Consider the following 26,963-nt stretch of genomic DNA (forward strand, 5'->3'; position numbering starts at 1 on the left):
AAAGATTCTCATATAAAATAGCTTATTTTAAAAAATATTATAATGCAATAACTGAATAACACAAATTGCATAGAAAAACAACATGGATATTTGATTTACACATGTGTAAAACATATGGTCACCAGTAAATGTAGTGGATGGGGGAAACAAAAAGTAGCATCAAGTTTCATAAAGTGCTAGTGCCCATGCAGTCACTGTTCGCATGCGTCAAAAATGCTAGTTCATGGACCATTTGTATACAAGTCAGAGAGATGTATGGCACTGAATAATGAGGTGTATATTGCTTTAAGGGAACAAAAGCAGCAACAATAAAGCTAAATTTTGTTCTTACCCATTGTATCCACCTGGGACCAGATGCTGACAGCCCTTTGAGGAAGCCCACGTGAAGCGCAAGTTGGGCTCATGACATTTGTTCCCAGGCGGATTCAATGGCTAAGAACAAAATTTAGCTTTATATTTGCAGCTTTTGTTCCCTTAAAGCGATATACACATCATTATTCAATCAGTGATATACATCTTTGACTTACATACTATATAAATGGTCCATGAACTAGTATTTTTTGGTCGCATGGGAACAATGACTGCATGAGCACTATCACTTTAAGACTTGCTGCTACTTTTTGTTCCCCCCCTCCACTACATTTATTGGGAACCATGTGCTTTACACCTGTGTAAATCAGCTATCCACTTTGTGGGGTTTTTTTTTTTTTGCTGTTTTTTGCATTTTCATTAGTATGTTAGTGTTTGATTAAACTTTAGTTTCTGCAGAATTATGGCAGTGATTAGAACACAAAATATCTCATTTTAAAGGCGCTTTATTCCCTATAAAGACAATATAGATTAAGGATTTGGTTCACTTAAATATCATTTGGTGATAATACTTGTTCATTGTAATTTTTTTTTCCTCTTTTAAAGGGTTTTCTGCTATACCACATATGATGGTACCTTCAGCTGCACAAGCCACGTTAACTAGCTTTCTTCTATCCGGAGTGCCCAACTATGGACAAAATACCCCATCCCCACCTCCCGGACTGACCCCAGTCGATGTCCACATGAATGGAATGCACTCAGATTGCAAGAAAGTAGCCTCCGCATTAAATGGTCATGTGAAAGTAAGTACACGCTACATAATTGCCTGTACTTTGTAGCATCGAAAAGTCCAATTGTAATCCTAAAAACCACTGCTCAAAAAAATAAAGGGAACACTAATATCCCACATCCTAGATATCACTGAATGAAATATTCCAGTAGTAAATCTTTATTCATTACATAGTGGAATGTGTTGATCATTTTTAGGTTTTAATTGTTCTCAACGTAAATCACAACTACTATCCCATGGAGGTCTGGAGTTGGAATGATGCTCAAAATCAAAGTGGAAAATGAAGTTACAGGCTGATCCAACTTCAGTGGAAATGCCTCAAAACAAGGAAATGATGCTCAGTAGTGTGTGTGGCCTCCACATGCCTGTATGATCTCCCTACAACACCTGGGCATGCTCCTGATGAAGCGGCGGATGGTCTCCTGAGGGATCTCCTCCCAGACCTGGACTAAAGCATCCTCCAACTCCTGGACAGTGTTGCAACGTGACGTTGGTGGATAGAGCGAGACATGATGTCCCAGATGTGTTAAATCGGATTCAGGTCTGGGGAACAGGCGGGCCAGTCCATAGCTTCAATGCCTTCATCTTGCAGGAACTGCTGACACTACAGCCACATGAGGTCTGGCATTAGGAGGAACCCAGGGCCAACCGCACCAGCATATGGTCTCACAAGGGGTCTGAGGATCTCATCTCGGTACCTAATGGCAGTCAGGTTACCTCTGGCAAGCACATGGAGGGCTGTGCGGCCCTCCAAAGAAATGACACCCCACACCATTACTGACCCACTGCCAAACCGGTCATCCTGAAGGATTTTGCAGGCAGCAGATCGCTTTCCAAGGCATCTCCAGACTCTGTCACGTTTGTCACATGTGCTCAGTGTGAACCTGCTTTCATCTGTGAAGAGCACAGGGCGCCAGTGGCGAATTTGCCATTTCTGTTAAGTGGCATTTCCAAGCGTCCTGCACGGTGTTGGGCTGTGAGCACAATCCCCATCTGTGGACGTCGGGTACTCATACCATCCTCATGGAGTCGGCTTCTAACCGTTTGTGCAGACACATGCACATTTGTGGCCTGCTGGAGGTCATTTTGCAGGGCTCTGGCAGTGCTCCTCCTGTTCCTCCTTGCACAAAGGCTGAGGTAGTGATCCTGTTTCTGGGTTGTTTCCCTCCCACAGCCCCATCCACATCTCCTGGTGTACTGGCCTGTCTCCTGGTAGTGCCTTCAGCCTCAGGACACTACGCTGACAGACACAGCAAACCTTCTTGCCACAGCTCCCATTTATGTGCCAACCTGGATGAGCTGCACTACCTGAGCCACTTGTGTGGGTTGTAGAGTCAGTCTCATGCTACCACGAGTTTGAAATCACAACCAACATTCAAAAGTGACCAAAACATCAGCCAGAAAGCATTGGTGCCGAGATGTGGTCTGTGGTCCCCACCTGCAGAACCACTCCTTTGAGTGTGTCTTGATAATTGCCAACAATTTCCATCTGTTGTCTATTCCATTTGCACAACAGCATGTGGAATTGATTGTCAAACAGTGTTGCTTCCTAAGTGGACAGTTTGATTTCACAGAAGTTTGATTTACTTGGAGTTATATTTTGTTGTTTAAGTGCTGCCTTTATTTTTTTGAGCAGTGTATATGGAAAGCAGAAGGATTTTTATTTTATTCTAAGGCACAGCTATGATCAGGGGCTGCAACTTACAACTTACTGTACATGCTGTTTGAATTTTTATTTTCGTGGTGGAATAAAATTCAGAAAAATGACCCTGTATGATGGCTTATTTTCTGTACACATAGCTGTAGTTTTTGATACTTTTTAGGATATATTTGAAGGTGACAGAAAAATGGTTTTGTTTTTTTCTTTTTGCACTTTAACACCTTGTTTAACTAATATTGGTGGGACTTTTACATACACAAAGTTGCCAAAGTAATTTTTATATTTTTAAATGGAAAAATAAATTTTGGTTCCCCATTCTGCTTGAAAAGATGTTAACAATGTCTATATTGTACTAAAAATTTTATTTATTTTTGTTGGCATTTAGTTCTTGCTAATGAATGTATATATTTTTTCCACTTTAATTTTGCAGTCGTCAAGCATGAAATACGGGACATTATCTACGTCATCTCTAGGAGACAAGGTGATGAACTCTCACCTACCTGAATCCTCTAGACAGTCAAACAACCGAAGCCCCCCTGTCCAAACAAGTCCAAAGTCTGATTCAGAAGGTAGGCCTGAAGACTATGCGGCTTCCGTTTTAATGTTTCTCTTCCATTTGTCATGCTTTAAATATTTTAATGTTTCTCTCCCAATCTACATGCTTTAAAAATAAATTCTGCATCTTCTTCCCAAAAATATTTTGTTCACTCTTTAGGAGGCATCATGATGAAGTCGTCAAAACTTCTTGCATGTTGGAATATGGTTGATGGGTCGGGTCAATAACTAGATGTACATGACAAAAGGTGTAGAGCAAATTTTCTTAAAGTTCACCTATTAGTTTTCCATTGCTTTTCAGGGTGTAATGATGCATTCGTGGAAGTAGGAATGCCAAGGAGTCCATCCCATTCAGCAAATACAAATGAACTCAAACAAATGCTGACCTCCGCCAAAGTCCCCTGTGCAAAGAGGCAGACGGTGGAATTATTGCAAGGCACCAAGAACTCTCGCTTGCAGTAAGTTCTAGTTTGGGATAGGTTTGATGAACCCATGAGCCACATTTGTCACAACGTTTTTCCTTCATTTATAGTAGTACTGAACGGTTACTGTCGGATTCAGAGATGAGCTCTCCTGAGGGTCCGGTCACCGATAAGAAGGCCCCTGGAAGTGAGCGAGCAGCCGAGCGAGCGGCACAGCAGAACTCCGAAAGGGTACGACTTACTGCACAGTCACCATACACTAATATGCAGGTAATGATTGCAGTATAGGCCGAGCTGCTGTTCGCTTATCAAAACTTAGTGCGTTTTTCATACAAAGACAAACAATGGCGTATGTTTAGCCTGAGCAGCCAAGTTATTAAAGCCACTGTCTGTTACCTTGTGGTAACGAATTTCTTGGTCCACTGTCATTGTTGTTCTTTGACATGTTGGAGGGCACTAGTAATTAAAACGTGTTAATCTGTGTTATGACATTTATGGCTAAAGATCTGGCATATTACAGACAGTATACTAGAATATCATGTTTTAAATGGAGTCTATCTGCGCAAAATGACTTTTCAAACAAAGCTCAGGTTTACACCCCTGACAAACCTTTGGTGGAAGTTTGTTGGTATTGCAGCAGGGGTTGTTTATAGCGTGGGACACTTTGCGCCACCATTTTTACATATTTTATAAAGCTCCGGTTTACTGATAACCACTTGGCGTGCATTTTGCTGTTTTTTTCTTCCCCGGCCATCTCTTCCCCACTCTTCCTTCATTGACAGCTCTGACTTTACAGAAGAGCAGAGATAGATGGAAACCAAGTAGGTGGGAAAGTGCGCTAAACTGTTGGGCAAAGTCATGGGTAAGCCGAGCGGCTGTGCCTGGTTTGAACAGTCGTTTTATGCCAACACTCCATAACGTGAACCTTATGGCTTATCCAGGTCTCCTAAACTGCCAGTAGCAATTTATTGTTTCCATTATAACATTTCTAACAAGCCCCTTCATAGTCTTACTGATTACTAGACTAAAAGGAGCGCACTACCAATATTGAATGGTGCAAAAACACCAAACAGGGTGCAAACCAGCGGCTAATGTCATAAATCTACACAAAAAAGAAAAGAAGCCACTCAAACGAATGCACACCACAAAACCAATAAATGACATGTGTCTCTTGGTCCACATTTTACCTGCACTTAGGGGACGGCGAAGTTTCCTCCTCCTCTCATTCCGACCATGTGGGTAATGGTATAATCCTTGGTGCCCTATTATGGGCTCTCACTGTAGGTGGGTTTGATACCCCGCTGTGGGTTATCTTCTGGCCCTTGGTTCAGAGTGCTTCCCTTTTTTTTCCATAATTGGGTGGCTTGACTCTGTGTTTATTCCACTAGGGGATGTTCCCCTTGCTTTAGGGCTTGTTCCTGATTCTTTAGGGTTATACTTATTGCAGTATTCACACTTGCCCCCCCTTGTCGGTGCATATATGCCCATGAGCCAGATGGTGGAGTGTCCCGCTATATACTAGGGTGTGCAGGTTTATATTATATTATATATGTGTATTGTACAGTTTATATATGTATGTGGACCATGGTTTTCATGTACTATTGTTTTTAAGTATGTTTTATGGTTTTCTTGAAGTTGCTGTTTGTCAATAAAATTCCTGTTGTTATATTTTGTATATTGTCATTTATTGGTTTTGTGGTGTGCATTCGTTTGAGTGGCTTCTTTTCTTTTTTGTGTAGTCTTACTGATTACTGCACATGGCAAAAAAGTAAACATTTATATTTTTTTTTAATTGTGGCAGCAATATGCTAGTAGATGGCTAGTCATGGGGTCTTCTTTTCTGCAGACAGACCCCCGCCTATCTTATTTAGAGAGCATATACTTCAGTATGTTGTGCCTGCAGAACCCCTTTAATTATTCCAAATCGGATGAGGTAGATGAAGATCAATAACCGTCCATTACAGAAGTGCTGGAGAACATAATTTAAACTAGGAATAGAAGTCAGCACAGAAAAGACCTTTATCCTTGTGATACTACTTGTGCTAGCAATTCCTTGCATTTATTACACAGCTATTTTTAATGAAGCATTGCAGTGCCTTATGTTTCCAGTAGCGTTTTGCAGCGATCCTGGATTTTGATTTTGTACAATGCACATTGCATACACCGGAGTAACCACCACATTTTATATAATTATATCCCATCATCTGTATCTTCAGCCTTGCTGCAACATGAGCCTTCATATTTCTCCACTTCTACGAAATACCCATCCACACTTACCCTCTATGACCACCCCTGCTCATGTGTCATCTTGGGGTATATCAACTTTAAAAACGAGAGATGAGGGGGGTCTCCTTCTAGAACTGCTGTCGCATGAAATACCCCTTGTATGTACATTTATTAATGGGACTAGTGTTCGGGATTAGGTTGGCGGGCCATGGCACTCCCTGTTTGTGTTGTAATTTTATGTTGTTTGCTCCCGTCTATAGGCCTATGACTATGAACAAAAGAAATTGTTAGCAACAAAAGGTAACTGGTGTTCAGCTTTTTCCTCTTTGGTTAAAATGTCATTTTGGAGTAAGTGATGACGTCCGGTATGTTGCTTTCTGGTTTCCCTTCCTATGGTGTGCTGTCCTACAGTGTTCATCATGGCGTACTATGCTGCTTGCTTTGGACCATACAGTATGTTGCCCAGATAACATTATTTATACTGGGTTTTTCTATTATTCAATGCAAAAATGTACAGTTGTTGGTCCTAGACAATGCCTGGGTAAATGTCACCCTACAGTGGTCAAATACCACGCACATGGTGCACCCAAATAACATGTCCGCACTATAGAGGTGCTATACACTGTCTAGGGCAGGTGATGACAGCGCCCTGTATTGTCGTACAGGTATTTCCCCTAGAAGAAAAAGAATTGGTCAGCAGGTCTTTTTTTTATGTATTAGAGCAGCATGATGTAGGGGCAGAGAGCCTGATTACAGTGATGTCACAATCTGCATGCTGTCAATTTAATACTCTGCAAATCGAACAGTGCTCAGACTGCAGAGATCTATACAACCCCACCCACACCCTCCAATAGAGTATTTTCTGTTTATATTGTATTTTCACAGAAAGGAGCTAATCAGTGGTGGGGGCGAGTTATACTATGACACAGCTGGAATCAGGTTCTCAGACCCTACATCATCTTGCTCTTGGATTACATGGCCAAAACTTGCTGACCTCTCCTTTTTAAGTAGTAGAATTGCGGTTTTCATCTTTCTCCAATTAGAGTTGATGGACTCCCCAATGGAGCTGTTGGCCAGTCTCTTTAGATAGGTGATGAAATGCAACTACTTGAAGACCACCCAAAATCTTATCGGGTCACCTGGCCCTTATCAGTCGTCTTGGACCCAGATCAGCTGTGCACTTCAGGCAGGAGGCGGTTTGCCATTTAAATGGCAATATTGAGGAAGAATTAAAAAAGAAAAAAAGCAACCGCCAAACCCAGTCATTGTTTTGAACCCCCGCCCCTAACAAAAAACATGTTGAAAATATATTTTAAAAAAATCGAAAGGGGAATATAATTTAACTAGCAATTGAACCCGTTCTACGCCCGGGTGGCGAGCATTTATATTGGTATATGGTCTCCATCCGGTCATGTGCTGCTCCCATCCTGCGCCCCCGTTTTAATCAGTGATGGCAACACACTGTGGCGGTATTGAGTCGAAAGTGGCTGCCTTGCTCCACAGACGTGTGTTATATATTCTTTAGATAGTTACATGGTAGCTTTGCTGATGTATTGTATAGTGTTGGTCAGGGGTGTCAAACTGCATTCCTCGAGGGCCGCAAACCATGCGTGTTTTCAAGATTTCCTTAGCATTGCACAAGGTACTGCAATCATTATGTGTGTAGGTGATTAAATTATCACCTGTGCAGTACAAGGAAATCCTGAAAACATGACCTGTTTGCAGCCCTCGAGGAATGCAATTTGACACCCCTGGTGTAGATATTCTTACACATGCTCCTGATATCTGTAACAAAATCATTGTGGGCGGAAATGCCACAACATCATGAGAGGGTGGGATTGTGACGCAGTAAGGCTACGTTCAGACTAACGTTGTGCGCCGCTGCGTCGGCGACACAACGCACCGAAAAACGCGGCAAAACGCACGCAAAAACGCTGCGTTTTGCGACGCGTGCGTCGTTTTTTGCCGAAAATCGGATGCAAGAAAAATGCAACTTGTTGCGTTTTCTTGGTCCGACGCTAGCGGCAAAAAAGACGCACGCGTCGCAAAACGCAACAAACAAAAACGCATGCGTCCCCCATGTTAAACATAGGGGCGCATGACGCGTGCGTCGCCGCTGCGTCGCCCGACGCTAACGCGACGCACACTAGCACAACGCTAGTCTGAACGTAGCCTAATCGGCGCCTGCGCAGCAGTCTCTCTTCAGATGTATGTAAGTAACGTCATGAGGGCGGGATCGTGTCCCCCTGCTCCCTGAATCGGCGCCTGCGCAGTCCGTGCTTTCCGGCGCCATTTTCTTGAAAACACACTGCAGAATCCAAGAAAATGGCGCCAGAAAGCGCGGGCTGCGGAGGCACAGATACCGGGAGCAGGGGGACACATGCCCTGGAATCAGGGTGCTTAAGTAATTGCTGTGGCATGAACTGCCACAAAGTCATGAGTGAGGGATCGTGTCCCCACACCCCCTGATTCATAAATGTCCCCCTGCTCCCGGAATCGGCGCATGCGCAGTCCGCGCTTTCCGGCGCCATTTTCTGGAAGAAACACTGTAGTATGTATTCAAGAAAATGGCGCCGGAAAGCGTGGACTGCGCAGGCGCCGATTCCAGGAGCAGGGGGACATTCATGCGCCGGAATCAGGGGGCGCAAGTAATTACTGTGGCATGACCTGCTGCAACGTCATGAAGGCGGGATTGTGTCCCCACGCTCCCTGATTCCGGGAGCAAGGGGACATTTATGGGCCGGAATCAGGGGGCGTGGGGACTCTGTGGGTGTGGAAACCAAGTGATATGGGCAGGATTGTGACACAAATTTCGGCACTAGCGCAGTCTGCGCTTTCGGCGCCATTTTTTCTTGAATATGGACACTGTGTCTATAATCTAACGCTAGGAGCGTCGCGCTTGCGCAGTCTATAAAGGCTTCGGACAGAGTGACGCTCCTACTGTTATATTATAGATGTGGTCTTAAACCGATGTCTCTGATAATTTTTATAGCAAAATAGTTTACCTTTTAGACAAAAAAGATCAAATTTATTTGAAAAAAGGAAAAAATGAAAATTTTTATAGCTTTTCAAACCACTAATGAGTTGTAATGAACCTGTTACCCTGTGAATGAATGTCTGTATAATGACTGCAGCTACATAATTCAGATCTGTTTGGAATTGGCGCCTTACACCTTTTTCCTCTTCACTTAAGCAATGTTGAAGAAACCAGTGGTAACAGAAGTGAGAACGCCAACAAACACCTGGAGCGGACTTGGCTTCTCAAAGTCCATGCCAGCAGAAACCATTAAAGAATTGAGACGAGCTAACCACGTGTCGTACAAGCCGACCATGAGTACGACATACGAGGTAGCGCACTCCAGTTGGGGTTTAGCACTTGTCTTTCTGCCAGACTTTCTTTTTACAGTCTTGGCTTCTATGGCGACTCTGTCAAGGTTCCATGAGTGGATGTAGTTTCTACTATGGTGTGCATGGAAAATCCGTGTCATGCAAACATTGGAGCTGTAATAAAGTTCCTCTCGCTCCCATATGTTCATAGATCAACCTTGGTAGCCAACATAGATTCCTGTAATTCGTATTTTTGGCATACAGTTCAGAATAGTTCAGATATTAGTCAAGTGCACTTATTTTATATATGATATTAACTAGAGAAGATGTTAACAAGGCAATTTAACAAAATATTTATAACTTTAACTGGCAAAATCAACGTAAACAGGCTATAATTTGTATAATGTGGCAACTTATTTTTTTTTTTTTAATGGGAATGTGTCATCAGAAAATGACCCATAATTTAGATCAAGTGTTTATCGTAAATGTATTTTGTCTAATCCTTGCCAATGTGTTTTTTTTCACATCGCAAACTTTATTAAAACACAAATTATTGTAGCAATCTTGCAATTTTCATATTACTGGCCAGTGTTGCTTTTTTTTTTTCCCCCTGGTTCAGTAAACACGTGTACATTAGTATCTATAGTCGCACACGCTCTTTAGATGCTTCATTACAAAAGCTAGGATTATAGATCAGTATAGGAGGTGGGGGGAGTAGGGTCATGTGACCCCAGCTATTATGGTAGGCTATCGGCTGTGTGTGGAGGTGTCGCCTCTCACAGTAATCCTGGCTCTTATGACTAGGAAGCTGTAATATCTCCTTGAAAGGACCGGGAGTTCAAGAAAAAAAGAAATCTTGCTACTGGGGCTTTTAAAAACTTGAAGACCAATGTGTTTGCAATTCTTTTTCCAATCTCTTAAAAAAATTTTTTTTTGAAAATTGCAACACAAAATCCTGGCTGTTTTCTGACCTAACATTCCCTTTAAGCTATGTGTACTGGAGCCTCCCAACTGTATTGAATTGGTACATAATGGAAAAGGATTGAACAGGTTGGATTTTAATGGACTTGTATTGTCAGTTTGGATTCAAACACTACATTAAGTTTTTGTTTTTTTTCCCTGGTGTTGGAAAAAAAAAATGTAAAAAAACAATGGCTGAATTCCTGTTCTTTTCCACTACCCCCACCTGAAAAAGGAAATCAATCAATCATTTTCAGATACATTTTATGCACTTCAAAACAAACTCCTTGCACAAACATGGCCGCGTAAAGCTACTTGCACTGAAAAATGACAAGTTATAGTGCCTGGATTGAGCTGACAAATTATTCACAATCATTAAACACTTGTTACAGCTTAGACGTGTGGCTCCCAAAATCCGTATTCTATTTAGGTATGAATAAGTCATAATTTTTTGCATTAATGAAGGAGGCATGCATTATATATGCAGAGCAGTTTCCTGACCGGTGCAGCCTTATATACACGTTAGTTCGGTTTTGTGCAGTGAGTTATTATTGCAGCGTACGCTCTACTGCTGGGATATGGGTATTTAATAGCATCTATAGTTTTATAAAATGGTCACAAAACGGACCCTATGATCTGAACATAGGAAGAATGCACCAAGCTCTGTATCCAGTGTGAGATCGTGTCCGGTTTGCTTAGATCTGATGCTGATCTATTGGATCATAATGGGGCCGCTGTCTCACTTTTGGGGTGCATTTATACTTGTATATGGATGGACGTGTGCGGTTTATGAAGTTCATGCAGAGTTTTTATATGTTTAAGGCACCTTCAATGTCTCTCTCGCGGTCAAACAGTCGGGAACAACTAGGAAATGGTAGCGACTCTGATAACTGGAGGGACAGGAACGGGATCGACTCATCTCATAACGACTACTCATCGATTGGAAGTCCCAAGAGGAAGCAGAATAAATCCGGTAAGCATTGGTCACAAACTGGAGATGGCATGAAAGTGTTCTGAAGTCAGAAAGTGGCAAGTTATACAGAGGTGATCAGTGCTACACAGCGCCATGTGTGCCGAACGCTATCGGAGGAAAAGGCCGTTAATGGGGGGAAGCATCACAGCCCCGAGGGAATGGGGAGGAGGGAAGTAATATGGCTGGAAGTCACACTTCAGTCGTTCCTTGTATGGTGCCACACTGTAGCTGGAGCCGCTGATATGCAGAAATAACTTATGTAATCCTTGTTATAATTCTAGCTTAGTATAGTGTCCTCACTGCTAGAGCTCAGAATTTCAAGTTACATTTGCAGCTATGAATTTATTTATCCATACAATATATTCATTTTCAAGTCCACTTATGCTATATGAACTTTACTACTGTATTTTTGCGGCCTAGAAGACGCACTTTTTTTCCCAAAATTTTTTTTGCGGAAAATGGGGGTGCGTCTTATAGTCAAAATATACTTACCGATACAAGTAGTGTGGCGGCAGCAGGAGTTGGGCGAATCTGCGGCGGTCCGATGTTACAGGGCGATGATCACACTCCCCAGGTTGGTGCGGCAGGCTCGACCGTGCTCTGTGGTGCGGGGGGCCCTGCCAAGCATTTTGTGAAAGCCTGGAGCCCCTGCACATCCATTACTGTGATATGGTGGCCTCCGGCAAAATGGCCGCTGGGGGCTGCGCATGTTCTGATTGACATCAATGCAACGAGATCTTGTCCCGATTTATTTATTTAATTACATCTAATTGTGGAAATTATTCCAAAATCTATTGATTAAAATGTACTTTTGTTCGTGGGGAAACCCCTTTAATCGTGCTGTACAGCATCCAAATAACAATGCGTCTTGGCACTTCCAAATATTGCTTAAAGGGGTTTTCCCCAAAACTGTTAATTTTAATTATTGATCTTGGTATAAGTTTCACAACTGGATGTGATATTAAAAAGTGTTCTGTACTGAGATAATCTTATAAATGTTCCCCGGCTGTGCGCTATGTAATGGCTGTGTCTGATTGTGCAGGAACATGGTCTGATCACACCTCGTCTCCTGGGCAGGGGAGGAAACAAGAGTATACAGACAGGACAGCACGGGATCACAGCTGATTCTTTCTGTGAGGCAAAACATGTTTAAAAACAGGCAGGGAAATGTTTTTCCTTACAGAAACAGTTGTGACATCCGGCTGTACTGTCTGTATACTCTTTTGCCCAGGAGCTGTGGTATGATCAGACCATGTTCCTGCACGGTCAGACACAGCCATTACACACTAGATATCAGGGGGACATTTATCAGATTATCTCGGCACAGGAACATTTTATATTAACACATCTAATTGTGGAATTTATTTTTATTCTAAGATCTATTGATTTAAAAAAAAAACTTTAGTGGGAAGACCTGTTTAAGTAATATTACAGCTGGAATTATACAATAAGCTCAGGGCATGAATCCTAATGCTTGTGATGGGTTGGTGGAAGTCTGGGAGTAATTGCTGCTTTTGCCATGATTTAATCTAATCCTTATGGTGACTGGGTTACACTGCCTGCATGTAAATACTTAAGGTGGATAAATAGTTAGCTATGTTCTATTTATCATCAGTCCTTTATGTATTAGGTGCTACGTGAACCTGCATTAACCTCACTCTTCCTCCCCCTTACTTCACAGCAGAACACTATCTGAGCAGCAGCAATTACATGGACTGCATCTCCTCTCTAACTGGAAGCAATGGCTGTAATCTGAGTAGCTCATTCAAAGGCTCCGACCTTCCTGAACTGTTCAGCAAGCTTGGACTGGGGAAATATACCGACATCTTCCAGCAACAAGAGGTCAGCATGTTCACAGATCTGCCGTAATCTGCGAGTGTAAGCTGCGAGGTGACCACCTCCATCAGTTCCTGGGGGTGTGTAGTGATAGTGCCTGTGCTTCAGTATTGGCGCCTTCACTTGTTGCCATCATGGAGACCTGCTCCGATCACTGTAACCCCCTGTAGAGACACGGGAACGTTTAGCCTTTTTCTGGCAATAGACTATCTGGATATGAATGTTTTCATTTTCTGTGACCTCAGTGGAAGTCGTAATATTATGAAAATCTATACTGCTTGTCGTCGCTAAATCAGAAATTATTCAAACATTAATTTGGCATCTTTGTAAATTGCTTAGCGTCATGCCTTACCATTTAACTCTCTAAAATCCAAGATACCTTCATAAAGCAAAACTCCTTTCAACTTTGAAACAAAGCAGAACAAATTTTTTTTTTTTTTCCCCGTGTACAGTTAGGTCCAGAAATATTTGGACAGCGACACAAGTTTTGGAATTTTCGCTTTTTTACCAAAACATACCGTATATACTCGAGTATAAGCCGAGATTTTCAGCCCAAATTTTTGGGCTGAAAGTGCCCCCCTCGGCTTACACTCGAGTCAAGGTGGGTGGCAGGGTCGGCGGGTGAGGGCGCTGAGGCATACTTACCTAGTCCCAGCGATCCTGGCGCTGTCCCTGCCGTCCCACGGTCTTCGGTGCTGCAGCTCTTCCCCTCTTCAGCGGTCACGTGGGACCGCTCATTAGAAAAATGATTAGACGGCTCCACCTCCCATAGGGGTGGAGCCACATATTCATTTCTCTAATCAACGGTGCCGGTGACCACTGATAGAGGAAGAAGCTGCGGCACCGAAGACCAGCTGTGATAGGCAGAGTGAGCGTCAGGATCGCTGGGACTAGGTAAGTATGTAATATTCACCTGTCCGCGTTCCAGCCGCCGGGCGTCGCTCCATCTTCCCGGCGCCTCCATCTTCCCGGTGTCTGCGCTCTGACTGTTCAGGTCAGAGGGCGCGATGACACATATAGTGTGCGCGGCGCCCTCTGCCTGATCAGTCAGAGCAGAGAGACGCTGGGACCAGACGCTGGGAGCTGCAAGCAAGAGAGGTGAGTATGTGGTTTTTTTTGGTTTTTTTTTTTATTGCAGCAGCAGCGGCAGCACAGATTTATGTGGAGCATCTATGGGACAAAATGAACGGTGCAGAGCACTGTATGGGGCACAATGAACGGTGCAGAGCACTGTATGGGGCACAATGAACTGTGCGGAGCACTGTATGGGGCACAATGAACGATGCGGAGCACTGTATGGGGCACAATGAACGATGCAGAGCACTGTATGGGGCACAATGAACGGTGCAGAGCATTGTATATGGGGCACAATGAACGGTGCAGAGCACTGTATGGGGCACAGCTATGGGACAAAATGAACGGTGCAGAGCATTGAATATGGGGCACAGATATGGGGCAATAATGAACGGTGCCGAGCACAGTATGGGGCACAGCTATGGGACAAAATGAACGGTGCAGAGCACTATATGGGGCACAGCTATGGGACAAAATGAACGGTGCAGAGCACTATATGGCACAGCTATGGGGAAATAATGATCTATTTTTATTTTTGAAATTCACCGGTAAATGCTGCATTTCCACTCTAGGCTTATACGCGAGTCAATAAGTTTTCCCAGTTTTTTGTGGCAAAATTAGGGGGGTCGGCTTATACTCGGGTCGGCTTATACTCGAGTATATACGGTAATAAAGATGGTTATATAATCAGTATAAGCTTAAAGTGCAGATTCTCCACTTTAATTTGAGTTTTTTCACATCCTAATTGGAGTTAACAATTAGGAATTAAAGCTCTTTAATATCCAGTTGCTTTTTTTATATAGACCACAAGTAATTGGACAATAATCTCTAAACCTCTTTAATATGCTGCATGGGCTGTTCCCTCGTTAGTCAATCATCAATTAAGCAGGTAAAAGGTTTGGAGCGGATTCCAGGTGTGGTATTTGCATTTGGAAGCTGTTGCTGAAAGACTATCATTAGACTGAAAATAAAAAGAAATTCAAGAAATGTTAGGAGTGGCAAAATGAACAGTTTAATATAGTCTGCAGAAAAAATTGCACTTGTGAGCTTGGGAACTCATAAACACCTGGATACCCTCTGAAGATAAGTGGTGGATGATCGCAGAATCCTTTCCATGGTAAATAAAAATTCCTTCACAACATCTACCCAAGTGAACACTCTCCAGGAAGTAGGTGTTTCAGTATCTAATCCTACCATGAAGAGAAATCTTCATGAGCACAAATAGATGAATCCGCACATGGTGCAAACCATTAATCAGCCTTAAAAATAGGCTAGATAAGACTTTAAAAAAAAAAAAAACTCTAAAGAATCCAGCCTAGTACTAGAAGAGCATTCTTTGAACATATGAAACGGTTTGTCCCAGTTGTAATAATACAGGAACCAGATAATATACCATTGTTGACCCCTATTATTATTATTATTATTATAAATTTTTATAGCGCCATTTATTCCATGGCGCTTTACATGTGAATACGGGGCAAATATAGACAAATACATTAAACATGAGCAGATAACAAGGCACACGAGTACATAAGGAGGGAGGACCCTGCCCGCGAGGGCTCACAGTCTGCAGGGGGTGGGTGAGGATACACTAGGAGAGGGAAGAGCTGGCTGTGCGGCTGTTCAGTAGGTTGAGGATCACTGCAGGCTGTAGGCTTGTCGGAAGAGATGAGTCTTCAGGTTCTTTTTGAAGGTTTCTATGGTAGGCGCAAGTCTGATGTGTTGGGGTAGAGAGTTCCAGAGTATGGGGGAAGCACGGGAGAAGTCTTGGATGCGGTTATGGGAAGAAGAGATGAGAGGGGAGTAGAGAAGGAGGTCTTGGGAGGATCGGAGGTCGCGTGTAGGTAGGTACCGGGAGACCATGTCACAGATGTATGGAGGAGACAGGTTGTGGATGGCTTTGTATGTCAGTGTGAGGGTTTTGAACTGGAGTCTCTGGGCGATAGGAAGCCAGTGAAGGGCTTGACACAGGGGAGAGGCTGGGGAATAGCGGGGGGACAGGTGGATTAGTCGGGCAGCAGAGTGTAGGATGGATTGGAGTGGTGCCAGAGTGCTAGAGGGGAGTCCAGAGAGTAGGAGGCTGCAGTAGTCGAGGCGGGAGATGATAAGGGCATGCACTAGCGTTTTTGCAGTGTTGCAGTCAAGGAAAGCACGGATCCGGGAAATATTTTTGAGTTTGAGACGACAGGAGGAGGCAAGGGCTTGGATATGTGGCTTGAAAGAGAGGGCAGAGTCGAGGATCACCCCAAGGCACCGGGCGTGTGGGACTGGGGATAGTGAGCAGCCATTGACATTGATGGATAGGTCTGGTGGAGGGGTAGAGTGAGATGGGGGAAAGATGATGAATTCTGTTTTGTCCATGTTCAGTTGTAGAAAGCGAGCAGAAAAGAAGGCTGAAATGGCAGACAGACAGTGCGGGATTTTGGTAAGCAAGGAGGAGAGGTCAGGTCCGGAGAGGTAGATCTGCGTGTCGTCAGCGTAGAGATGGTACTGCATACCGTGGGATTCTATGAGCTGTCCCAGGCCGAAAGTGTAGATGGAGAAGAGTAGGGGTCCTAGAACAGAGCCTTGAGGAACACCGACTGACAAGGGGCGAAGTGAGGAGGTGGTGTGGGGGAGGGAGACACTGAATGTTCGGTCTGTGAGATATGACGAGATCCAGGAAAGGGCCAAGTCTGTGATGCCAAGGGATGAGAGGATTTGTAGCAAAAGGGAGTGGTCTACAGTGTCAAAGGCAGAAGACAAGTCCAGGAGAAGGAGGACAGAGTAGTGTCGCTTGCTCCTGGCAGTTAGTAGGTCATTGGTGACTTTAGTTAGGGCAGTTTCAGTTGAGTGATGGGAACGGAAGCCTGATTGTAACCGATCAAAGAGGGAGCAGGAGGAGAAGTGGGAGGACAGTTCAAGATGGACGTGTTGCTCCAGCAATTTGGAGGCATAAGGGAGAAGAGATATTGGGCGATAGCTAGACACAGAGGATGGGTCGAGGGAGGGCTTTTTGAGGATGGGTGTGATCTTGGCATGCTTGAAGGATGAGGGAAAGACACCTGTTGTGAGTGAGAGGTTGAAGAGGTGCGTTAGGGTTGGGATGAAGACCGTGGAAAGGTTAGGGATGAGGTGGGATGGGAGCGGGTCAAGCGTGCAGGTGGTGAGGTGTGATCTTGACAGGAGGGTGGAGAGCTGATCTTCTGTCATGGTGGAGAAGCTGGTTTTGGAGGAGCAGGGTTGAGCAGCTAAGAGGGGCAGTGGGCGCTGTGGGCCAAAGCTTTCTCTGATCGTATCGATCTTCTGTTTAAAGAAAGAGGCGAAGTCATCAGCAGAAATGAGGGGGGAGGGAGGAGGTGCGGGGGGACGGAGTAGAGAATTGAAAGTGTTGAAAAGCTGTTTAGGGTTGTGGGACAGGGAGGATATGAGGGATGAGAAGTAAGTTTGTTTTGCGGCAGTGAGCGCAGACTTGAAGCTGGCGAGGGACTGCTTGTATGCAGTGAAGTGGTCGGCAGAGTGGGATCGCTTCCATCTCCGCTCAGCAATCCTGGAAGCCCGTCTCAATTCTTTGGTCAGGCTGGTCAGCCAGGGCTGCCTGTTAATTGTACGAGTTTTACTATGCATGAGTGGGGTGGCCGAATCGAGTGTTGTTGTTATTGTGGTGTTATAAAAAGTGGCAGCAGCATCTGTGTCATGAAGGGAGGCTATGTCTGTGAGAGGGAGAAGGGACTCAGAGAGTGATTGTAAGTTGAGATGTTTGAGATTTCGGCGAGGGTGAGTGAGTTTGTGGAGTGGGGGTTGCACACTAGGAGAGGAGAGGGACGAGAATGTCAGTAGGTTGTGGTCAGACAGGGGGAGGGGTGTGTTAGTGAGGTTAGTAAGGGAGCAGAGGCGGGTGAAGATGAGGTCCAGCGTGTGGCCATCTTTGTGAGTGGCCTCAGAGGACCATTGAGTGAGGCCAAAGGAGGCAGTCAGTGATAAAAGTTTAGAGGTAGCTGAGGTGAAAGTGTCAATGGGGACATTGAAATCACCCATGATGATAGTGGGGATGTCAACAGAGAGGAAATGAAGTAGCCAGGTGGTGAAGTGGTCGAGAAAGGTGGAGATGGCTAGTTCTGGGGGGCGGTAGATGACAGCCAGCTGGAGGTTGGAGGGGGAATAGATGCGGACAGAGTGCACCTCAAACGAGGGAAGAGTAGCGGAGGGTGGTAGCGGGATTGGAGTAAAGGAGCAGGTGTCGGACAGGAGCAAGCCAACTCCTCCACCGCGTTTGTTGCTGGGGCGAGGGGTGTGAGAGAGGTGGAATCCGCCATAGGAGAGCGCAGCTGGAGAGGCCGAGTCAGAGGGGGTGAGCCAGGTTTCAGTGAGGCCGAGGAAGGAGAGTTTGTTGGTGATGAAGAGGTCATGGATAAATGGCAGTTTGTTGCAGATGGAGCGTGCGTTCCATAGTGCTCCAAGTAGGGGGAGTGGGGGCTGGATGAATGGGTATGAGGTTGTCGTGGTTGGGAAAACGTGCGGAGGATCGTGGCAGGGGGTTAGAAACGAGTGTGGGGATGAATTGGGGAGGGCCGGGATTTGGGGATATGTCACCAGCAATGAGGAGTAACAGACAGATCATTAGAAGGTGGGAGCAGGATAGGACATGATGCGGCCGTGTGTGTCTGGATAAAAAGGATTGTATGTGGAGGAACAGTTCTGAGGAGAAGGTGAGATGGCTGGGGAGTATGGAGGAAGAAATGACTAGTTCCTTACTAGGAGGAGGGATTGCAGGAGATTGTAAGAAGGAAAGTAGTATGGGGGTGAAAGAGAAAAGAAACCAAAACATTGTAGTGGTCGGTGTTCTGTTACCTTCCAGTCAATTCCAGTCCAATTCAGTCTAATTCAGAATCATAATTAAAAAGATGTAATTGAAAAGATGGAAGTTAAAAGATGATTTGCAGCAGACTGAGTCTATAGCAGACTCCTGCATGTGAATATATCCCCAGTTAAGGGCAATCAGGTGTGAATGAGGGGGTGGCTGGGTATGGGAGACCAGATGTAGAGAGTTAAGCAAAGGTCATAAAGTGAGGGAGGGGTAAGACTGACCACTCAAAGAGATGCCAGGATCACACAATGAGAGACATGAAAACAGGTCGTGGAAACAAGCTCATAGGTGAGAAAGCATACTAAAAGGATTATATGTGCTGCACCAAGACACTCAGATCCAGGGGAAGCATAGAAAAGCCAGTGCAATATACAGAGACATTCAGAAGCCAGGGAGAGCTGGGTAAAGTCAGTGCATACCATGGAAAATCAATGCAGTATACAGAGATATTCTGGAGCCAGGGAGAGCTGGGTAAAGTCAGTGCATACCATGGAAAATCAATGCAGTATACAGAGATATTCTGGAGCCAGGGAGAGCTGGGTAAAGTCAGTGCATACCATGGAAAATCAATGCAGTATACAGAGATATTCTGGAGCCAGGGAGAGCTGGGTAAAGTCAGTGCATACCATGGAAAATCAATGCAGTATATAGAGATATTCTGGAGCCAGGGAGAGCTGGGTAAAGTCAGTGCATACCATGGAAAATCAATGCAGTATACAGAGATATTCTGGAGCCAGGGAGAGCTGGGTAAAGTCAGTGCATACCATGGAAAATCAATGCAGTATACAGAGATATTCTGGAGCCAGGGAGAGCTGGGTAAAGTCAGTGCATACCATGGAAAATCAATGCAGTATACAGAGATATTCTGGAGCCAGGGAGAGCTGGGTAAAGTCAGTGCATACCATGGAAAATCAATGCAGTATACAGAGATATTCTGGAGCCAGGGAGAGCTGGGTAAAGTCAGTGCATACCATGGAAAATCAATGCAGTATACAGAGATATTCTGGAGCCAGGGAGAGCTGGGTAAAGTCAGTGCATACCATGGAAAATCAATGCAGTATACAGAGATATTCTGGAGCCAGGGAGAGCTGGGTAAAGTCAGTGCATACCATGGAAAATCAATGCAGTATACAGAGATATTCTGGAGCCAGGGAGAGCTGGGTAAAGTCAGTGCATACCATGGAAAATCAATGCAGTATACAGAGATATTCTGGAGCCAGGGAGAGCTGGGTAAAGTCAGTGCATACCATGGAAAATCAATGCAGTATACAGAGATATTCTGGAGCCAGGGAGAGCTGGGTAAAGTCAGTGCATACCATGGAAAATCAATGCAGTATACAGAGATATTCTGGAGCCAGGGAGAGCTGGGTAAAGTCAGTGCATACCTGTGGGAAGAGGAGAACAGCTCGATTAGATGGTGCAGATGATGATAATATTGTAGTAGTGATGAGTAGCCAAATGCATTCTAGAATTCAGTCTAATTCAGAATCATAATTAAAAAGATGTAATTTAAAAGATGGAAGTTAAAAGATGATTTGCAGCAGACTGAGTCTATAGCAGACTCCTGCATGTGAATATATCCCCAGTTAAGGGCAATCAGGTGTGAATTTTTACGTCATATGTTGTGTCCTTACGTTGTTTTGGGCTCCAACGCTGAGCTTGCATCTTTCCCCCGAACATTGGTATTTGCGTACTCTTACTGACCAGGGAAATGATATTTCCAGGTCAGTTTTACCATAAAGTGGACATGGTAAATAAAAACCAAAAGCCAGTTGTGGAATTGCACTTTTACAATTTCACCGCACTTGGAATTATTCTTTCCCCATTTTCCAGTACATTTATGTGGTAAAATCAATGGTGCCATTCAAAAGGACAACTCATCCCGCAAAAAAAACAAGACTTCAGATGGCCGTATTGATGGATATGTAAAAAAGTTATGCCGCTTGGAAGACGGGGAGTCAAAAACGCACAATGGCCCGGGGTTGAAGTGGTTGAAGACCTTTATTGGTTTCAGATTTGACCCTTCTTTCAGAACGCCACATTAGCCGAAGCCAAACCTAAGTCAGTGATCAGCAGGGTAGGGCTGTGATATTTACCCTCCGCATTAAATTGCCACTCTATTAAACATGTATATTTGTTCCTTTGTGCTCTGTGCCTGCTCCTTGGTAGGAATCTTACCTGGAACTTTACAAAAGTTCTGCTTGAGTTAAGCTTGAAAAATATTTTGGGCAGAAAAAGCAGATTTATTTTAAAAAAAAAAAACATTTGGAACTGTTTGGTTTGGAAGCTGCATCCTTCATACCTCCCCATCTTAAACATAATAGGCTTTGATTTGACCAAATATTGTAGGTCTTTCCAAGTAGAAATCTGGTTCTGTTCACTTGAAAATCACAGGTTTCTTGCATTCAAATCTTTTGTTGGATGTAAATTTTACTGTGTTAACCAGGGAAGAAATGATTTTCCTGGCTGCAGCACTGCTTTACTGGGTGTGTCTGGGGCAGCCATGATCATCTGCATGCATACCTAAAGGAAGAACTACGCAAAATCTAATTGTTTTCATTCTCTGAAAGCTTTGTAGCCTCAAAGTGCTCTGGTTTTCCTCAACTGTTTTGCCTAATCGGAGAAACATGAAAATGCAGTAATCTCCCTGATTTGAGGACATAGCCCATCCTTTTTTCAGGGCCTTTATGCCAACAACTTGTACATCTTCATGTACAGTGTATAACGCTTGCTAGCACATTAAAAGGTACACTGTGGTTTCTGAACTGTATAACTGATCATGATTTGAACTCCCTTATTTTTGCCATTTAGATTGATCTACAGACATTCCTCACATTGACCGATCAGGATTTAAAGGAGCTTGGCATAACGACATTTGGTGCTCGGAGGAAAATGCTGCTGGCAATCTCAGGTAATGGGCCATTTGCCTTCACTTTCAGACTGATACGCATTGTGCTCTGTAACTGGATCCAAGCGAGTTCTGCAGATATGTCCATGTAAGTCGCGCAGGAAATGGTGGTGATTAGCGGAACTCCAGATGAAAGGACAAATGTTCCTTCAGCATATTTCTTGCTATCCAGGACTACAGGCCATCTTCTGTGCAAGAGACTGCAACAAGGCTACTATGAAGGTAATGGAGTTCTTGTTCTAGTACCCTGCACAGCAGGTTTCCAGGATCATCACTGTACAGGTGGGAAATGGGTGACTGAGCCAGGGTTGCCCCATAAAGAATATATAGTTACCGCAGGAAAGCTGGTGGACCCAGAGATCATAGATCTAACACTTATCAAGAGAATAAGAACTTGTATGTTGAGGGTAAGCAGTAATAAAGGTCTTCTGTGGCCATTACCCAAGAAATTTATTCTAGCATTACATGAGTGACTACACAATACATGGGTAATTCAGGTCTAACGGCAGCTCGCACTCTTAATTGGAGACAGCGAGGCTCCAAATAAAATTTTTAGATGCCCCTCAGATTGCACAAGAGTATTCCTGTGCACAGTCTTGATGACCATTTTTCCAGATGATTTACCAGTTCTCAAATTAAGCAGATTGGTACAGGACATGGGAGCCAGCGTGCCACGCAAGACTTTGCTATAAAACTTGGAAGGAATAAGTGCAAATGCAATAGAAAAGCCTAAATGGTCTAAGAAATAATGTGACTGACTGAGATCAGATGCCTGAGTGGTGAGAGACACTGAATGTTTGTCTGCAGGACGAGTTGAAAAACATTTTAATCCAATGTGTTAGTCAGAGTTCATACAGCGAACAGGAACGTTAATGAAATACTTAGGAATAAGGAAGAAGGTGGTGTTTGGAGAAATTTTACATAAAGCTCTACTGCTTGTATTTGAGCCTTATTTAACCATGAAGCGTTAATCATAAGACCACTTCTTAAGCTGATCAGAAAGATTAGATGGCTGTCTGCTATCTCCCCCGACTGCTCCTTATAAAGGAACTTTTGGCTCAACGTCCCTGTGTTCTTCAGACTCTGCCAGAATCACTTGCAAGTGGCTCATCTTTGCGCCAAACAGAAGAAATACTTGCTGAAATGAAATGAGCTGGCCCATTCTCTCTCCTGACCAAATTCATTGTGGGAGCGTCAGGAAGCCACCATATTAACTATTCAACCGATGCTTCTTGGGGCCTTTAGACTGGTTTTACATAAAAACAATGTCACATCCTGTGGACTGCAGTCGCCACCCAAAATGTTGTCTTGTTAAAACTAGAGATGCGCGAGTTTGATCAGGCCAGGGCTTATTTGTGTCAGCTGATCAGCTGTTCGGCTCCGCAGCTGCATGGGTCGCTCCGCAGCTGCATGGGTCGCTCCGCAGCTGCATGGGTCGCTCCGCAGCTGCATGAGTCGCGGCTGTGTAACAGCCTGTTTGTCAGGCTCTCCATGCATGTGCTGTGATTGTGCCAATCAGCTGATCGGCCGGTATGATCAAGGAAGCCAGGTTTCCTCTGCAGCTTATTCGGTAAGCGCTGTAGCTTGCCGAATAAGCCCTGACCCGATCAAATTTGCTCAACTCTAGTTAAAACCCATGCTGGCATTGATTTATGGCCCATCCAGTGAGCCATTGGCAATAGTCTGAGATAAGTGTACTATTGAGTGATTCTCATGGTGTTCCCTGTCCCGACTTCTGGCAGATGCAGTTTTACCATGAAGATCTGGATACTGGTATGTGCTCATTATAATCTCAGCGGTGCAGCCCAAGTCTTTATTCCCATTTCTTCTTGTGATCGCAGCTCTATATAGGAGTAAGATATTAATAAATTGTTTTCAGATTATGAATGTCTTCAAGGGTGCGTCTTTAAACAATTGCCTTAATCCCTGCTATGAAAAGGAAATACACATTTTTCAGGAAATTATCTAATATTGCTCACTACATTTGTATCGCCCTACATTTATAGTATATTCATTTCAGAATTTTGATATTTTCAGAACTGAATAAAAACAGAAGAAAGTTGTTTGAGCCGACCAGTATGCGATCGTCATTCTTGGAAGGAGGAGCGAGCGGAAGGCTTCCACGCCAGTATCACGCAGACATTGCCAGTGTCAGTGGTCGCTGGTAGCAGTCAGCTGGATCACAAGTGCAGAGAACCATCATGGCTGACCTGTGGACAAAACCTAGCTACAAATTCTATTTTTTTTTTTATATTCCATCAGCACTTTAACGTCAAGGTACCACGGACCAAAGTTACGTGTTCACACAAGTACTTGTTGTTCAGAACACCAAATGTGGGATATGTTTTGTTTGACTGTGTAGACTGGACCGAAATGCAATAGCAGAAAAAAAGTTTAATGGTTTTATGTTTTAGTATTTTATGTATAACTATAATAATGTATGCACTGAAATTTTACCTTTACTGAATGAAGAATTAATCTCTCAGATCTTCGAGGGCATGACCTAATGGTTTTATTGTGAAGGAGTTTTCTAGTACTCGGTAGTAGTAATAATCAGATATTTCTGCACTTTACATCCTCCCCACTGTGTCTCCTGTGGATATCTCATGTTCGCTCCTCTCCCTCCGTGTAAACGGTTTGTCACTAATCACAATCATAGCCGATTCATGTACAGCCGCCACAATCCATCCTCTGTAAGTATTATAAAGTATTTCTATGTTGCCAATGTAAGCTGGAAACTGGGAAACATTTTGTGATTACTGGTAGATGACCTTTTTTTTTATTATTCTGTTATTTAATAATCTCTGAACGCTTACAATGAAACCAGTTCACTGTAACAGATGAAAGGACCAGGGTGGATTTTGTAGCTAGGATTTCTTCTCCTTTGCACTTATCCCTAGAAATGACAATGCAAACTAACAGGAGATGAATGATGCTTTATTACATTTTACCTAAACCAACAGGTAACATCCATCTGCTTGTCCCATGGCTCTTCCATTAAAAAAAAAGAGCTACCCCAGTTCAATTTACCAGTGCCTAATAGGGATACTCTTTGTATATTAATAACCAAAGGTGAAAATCGCGCATCCACCACATCCATCACTTTTATACTGTGAAACCTCAAGGAAACCTAAAGTTAGACTATGTGACCATAATCTTGAAGGCCTTGTTACGATGATGTGCCAATTGGGGCAGCCAGGTTCCATTTTTAGAGAACTAGGAATTGCATGTACTGTAAAAATTCATTGGACTGTAAGGAAATATTGTTAATCCTCTTTGTACAGAAAGCCTTAAGGCTCTAGAATGTGGAGCTTCACCAGCAGTGAGACATTCCACCTGGACAAGTGCTCTTGATTAGTGGCACCTTAAGGGTCCGAGAGCAAGGTCAACACCAGTGATTTGCTTTCATAAACAAAAATTGCCACATGACTATTTGCACACAAAGGGAATGTTTTTTTGTTAATTTTTTTTTTTAAAGATATATAAATCTATTATTTTGCTGCACAAAGTTACATTTATGGGCATAGGCATTGCAGCAACAAAATAACTGTTGATTTCTAAGTCGTCACTATTGAGCGGTGGTTATAGGGCTTTGCACACTACGTTTTGGTGAACCACTTCTTTTTTACAAATTTTGTAGTGTTAATACTAGAAAGCATTTGATGCCATATGGGTCTTTTCAGAATCCCACCTTTTAATAACACACATGGGTATTAAAACTTTTTATAATTTTTATAGTGTTTCCCTTTCTGTACTATTAAGTTTAAATTCTATGACTTGATCTTTGAATATAGTTTTATGTGACGGGGTGTGGCACGGGAATTTTCTATCACCCATAGGTACTGCAAGAGTAATCAGAACATACATTGTATGTACAATAGATCTCTAGAGAATCCTTCTCACTGCTTGTTTTTTCCTTTTTAATCCTGATCCATAAATGACAGCGTATGCCAGATTACTTCCATCCCGGCATTTGTTACTTTTATGTTGTGCCTTGAGAGTGACAAGTTATCTGTAAATGTAGAACAGATACAGATTGTATTTCATTCAGGGGTGGGAGGCGGGGTCAACATTTTGTTTTTGTTTGTTTTTTGTTTTTTTTTACTTTTTTAATTAAATGTGGATTGTGACCATTAAAATGGAGTTTTTTAAGTAATCGTGTTATTTTCAAGAAAAATAAATTTATAACCCCCAATTTGTGTAACTGTTTGGTTTTTTATATATATTTATTTTAGAATTTCTTTTTCTTTCCGAGTATTGTAAAAACTGAATAAAAAAATATGCAGACATTAAATATAAATTAGGAAAGAAAGTAATATTTTTGACGATTTTAAGGGGTTTTCCAGGCTTTTGCGTTCATGGCTTCTGATGGGTCATCAATGCCAGATCGGTGGGGAACTGAACAGTACTGCTCCATACCCTGTCGTGGCCATTCCCATATGACATAGCTCCGCTCTTACTGAAATACCTGCTGATCAGCCAGCAAACAAGGAATGGGAGGTAGGTATGGAAGTCATCGCCATTCGCTGCATCCGGCCACAGCAGGATCTTCAAACCACTAAATGAGTGAGTGCTTTCAATAGTTCCCTCTGCTTTCCACCAGTAGCAACAGCAGAGATGTTAAATTGCCTCCATTTTTTTGGTTACAGTAGTGCCCTTATATTCATGGCAACTCTTTTCACATTAGTGTTTGCCAACTTTCCTCTTTATTTTTACCCCTGACCCGCTTTGCTGTGAAGATACTTTTTGAGCAATGTGTTAATGGATGCTGCACCCTATTGTATTTTTTTGCTGTGAGCCGAGATCAGGTTTTGTAGCCACAGTGTTTGCCTATGTGTTTTGCCTGTCGAGATTGATCACAAGACTGAGAAAGATGGAACATATAGCTGTCCACGACAATGTGGCTCAATGCAGATGACAGTGGAAGTATTGGCCACCAAATGCAGAATCTATCAATTGCCCACTGATTAAGATTTATGGGTACATGCAACGACCAGCCAGTTTGGATCGGTTTTTAGAAGGGAAAATATTTGTCTTCGCTTGAATAGCAACCCTTTTGGTATCCATTGAACAAATC

General features: G+C 43.4%; 1 protein-coding gene across 7 annotated transcripts in view; it reads left to right on the forward strand.

Annotated features, from left to right (window-relative positions):
* The window catches only part of BICC1 (BicC family RNA binding protein 1), a 273,157-nt gene extending 247,076 nt beyond the window's left edge, over positions 1 to 26,081 (forward strand). The window contains exons 12-21 of one of the 7 annotated variants that reach the window (XM_069753550.1): positions 916 to 1,112; positions 3,190 to 3,328; positions 3,616 to 3,772; positions 3,847 to 4,006; positions 6,223 to 6,262; positions 9,156 to 9,310; positions 11,072 to 11,222; positions 12,904 to 13,064; positions 21,790 to 21,889; positions 23,924 to 26,081. In XM_069753550.1, the coding sequence (XP_069609651.1) occupies positions 916 to 1,112; positions 3,190 to 3,328; positions 3,616 to 3,772; positions 3,847 to 4,006; positions 6,223 to 6,262; positions 9,156 to 9,310; positions 11,072 to 11,222; positions 12,904 to 13,064; positions 21,790 to 21,889; positions 23,924 to 24,054 (1,391 nt within the window). In that variant the 3' untranslated portion in view covers positions 24,055 to 26,081. The remainder of the gene's footprint in view (positions 1 to 915; positions 1,113 to 3,189; positions 3,329 to 3,615; positions 3,773 to 3,846; positions 4,007 to 6,222; positions 6,263 to 9,155; positions 9,311 to 11,071; positions 11,223 to 12,903; positions 13,065 to 21,789; positions 21,890 to 23,923) is intronic. The other 6 variants (XM_069753555.1, XM_069753556.1, XM_069753551.1 and 3 more) reach the window with 6 other exon arrangements.
* Positions 26,082 to 26,963: the final 882 nt, after the last annotated feature.

The sequence above is a fragment of the Ranitomeya imitator genome, chromosome 2, assembly GCF_032444005.1.
Source record: "Ranitomeya imitator isolate aRanImi1 chromosome 2, aRanImi1.pri, whole genome shotgun sequence".
Classification (NCBI taxonomy): Eukaryota; Metazoa; Chordata; class Amphibia; order Anura; family Dendrobatidae; genus Ranitomeya; species Ranitomeya imitator.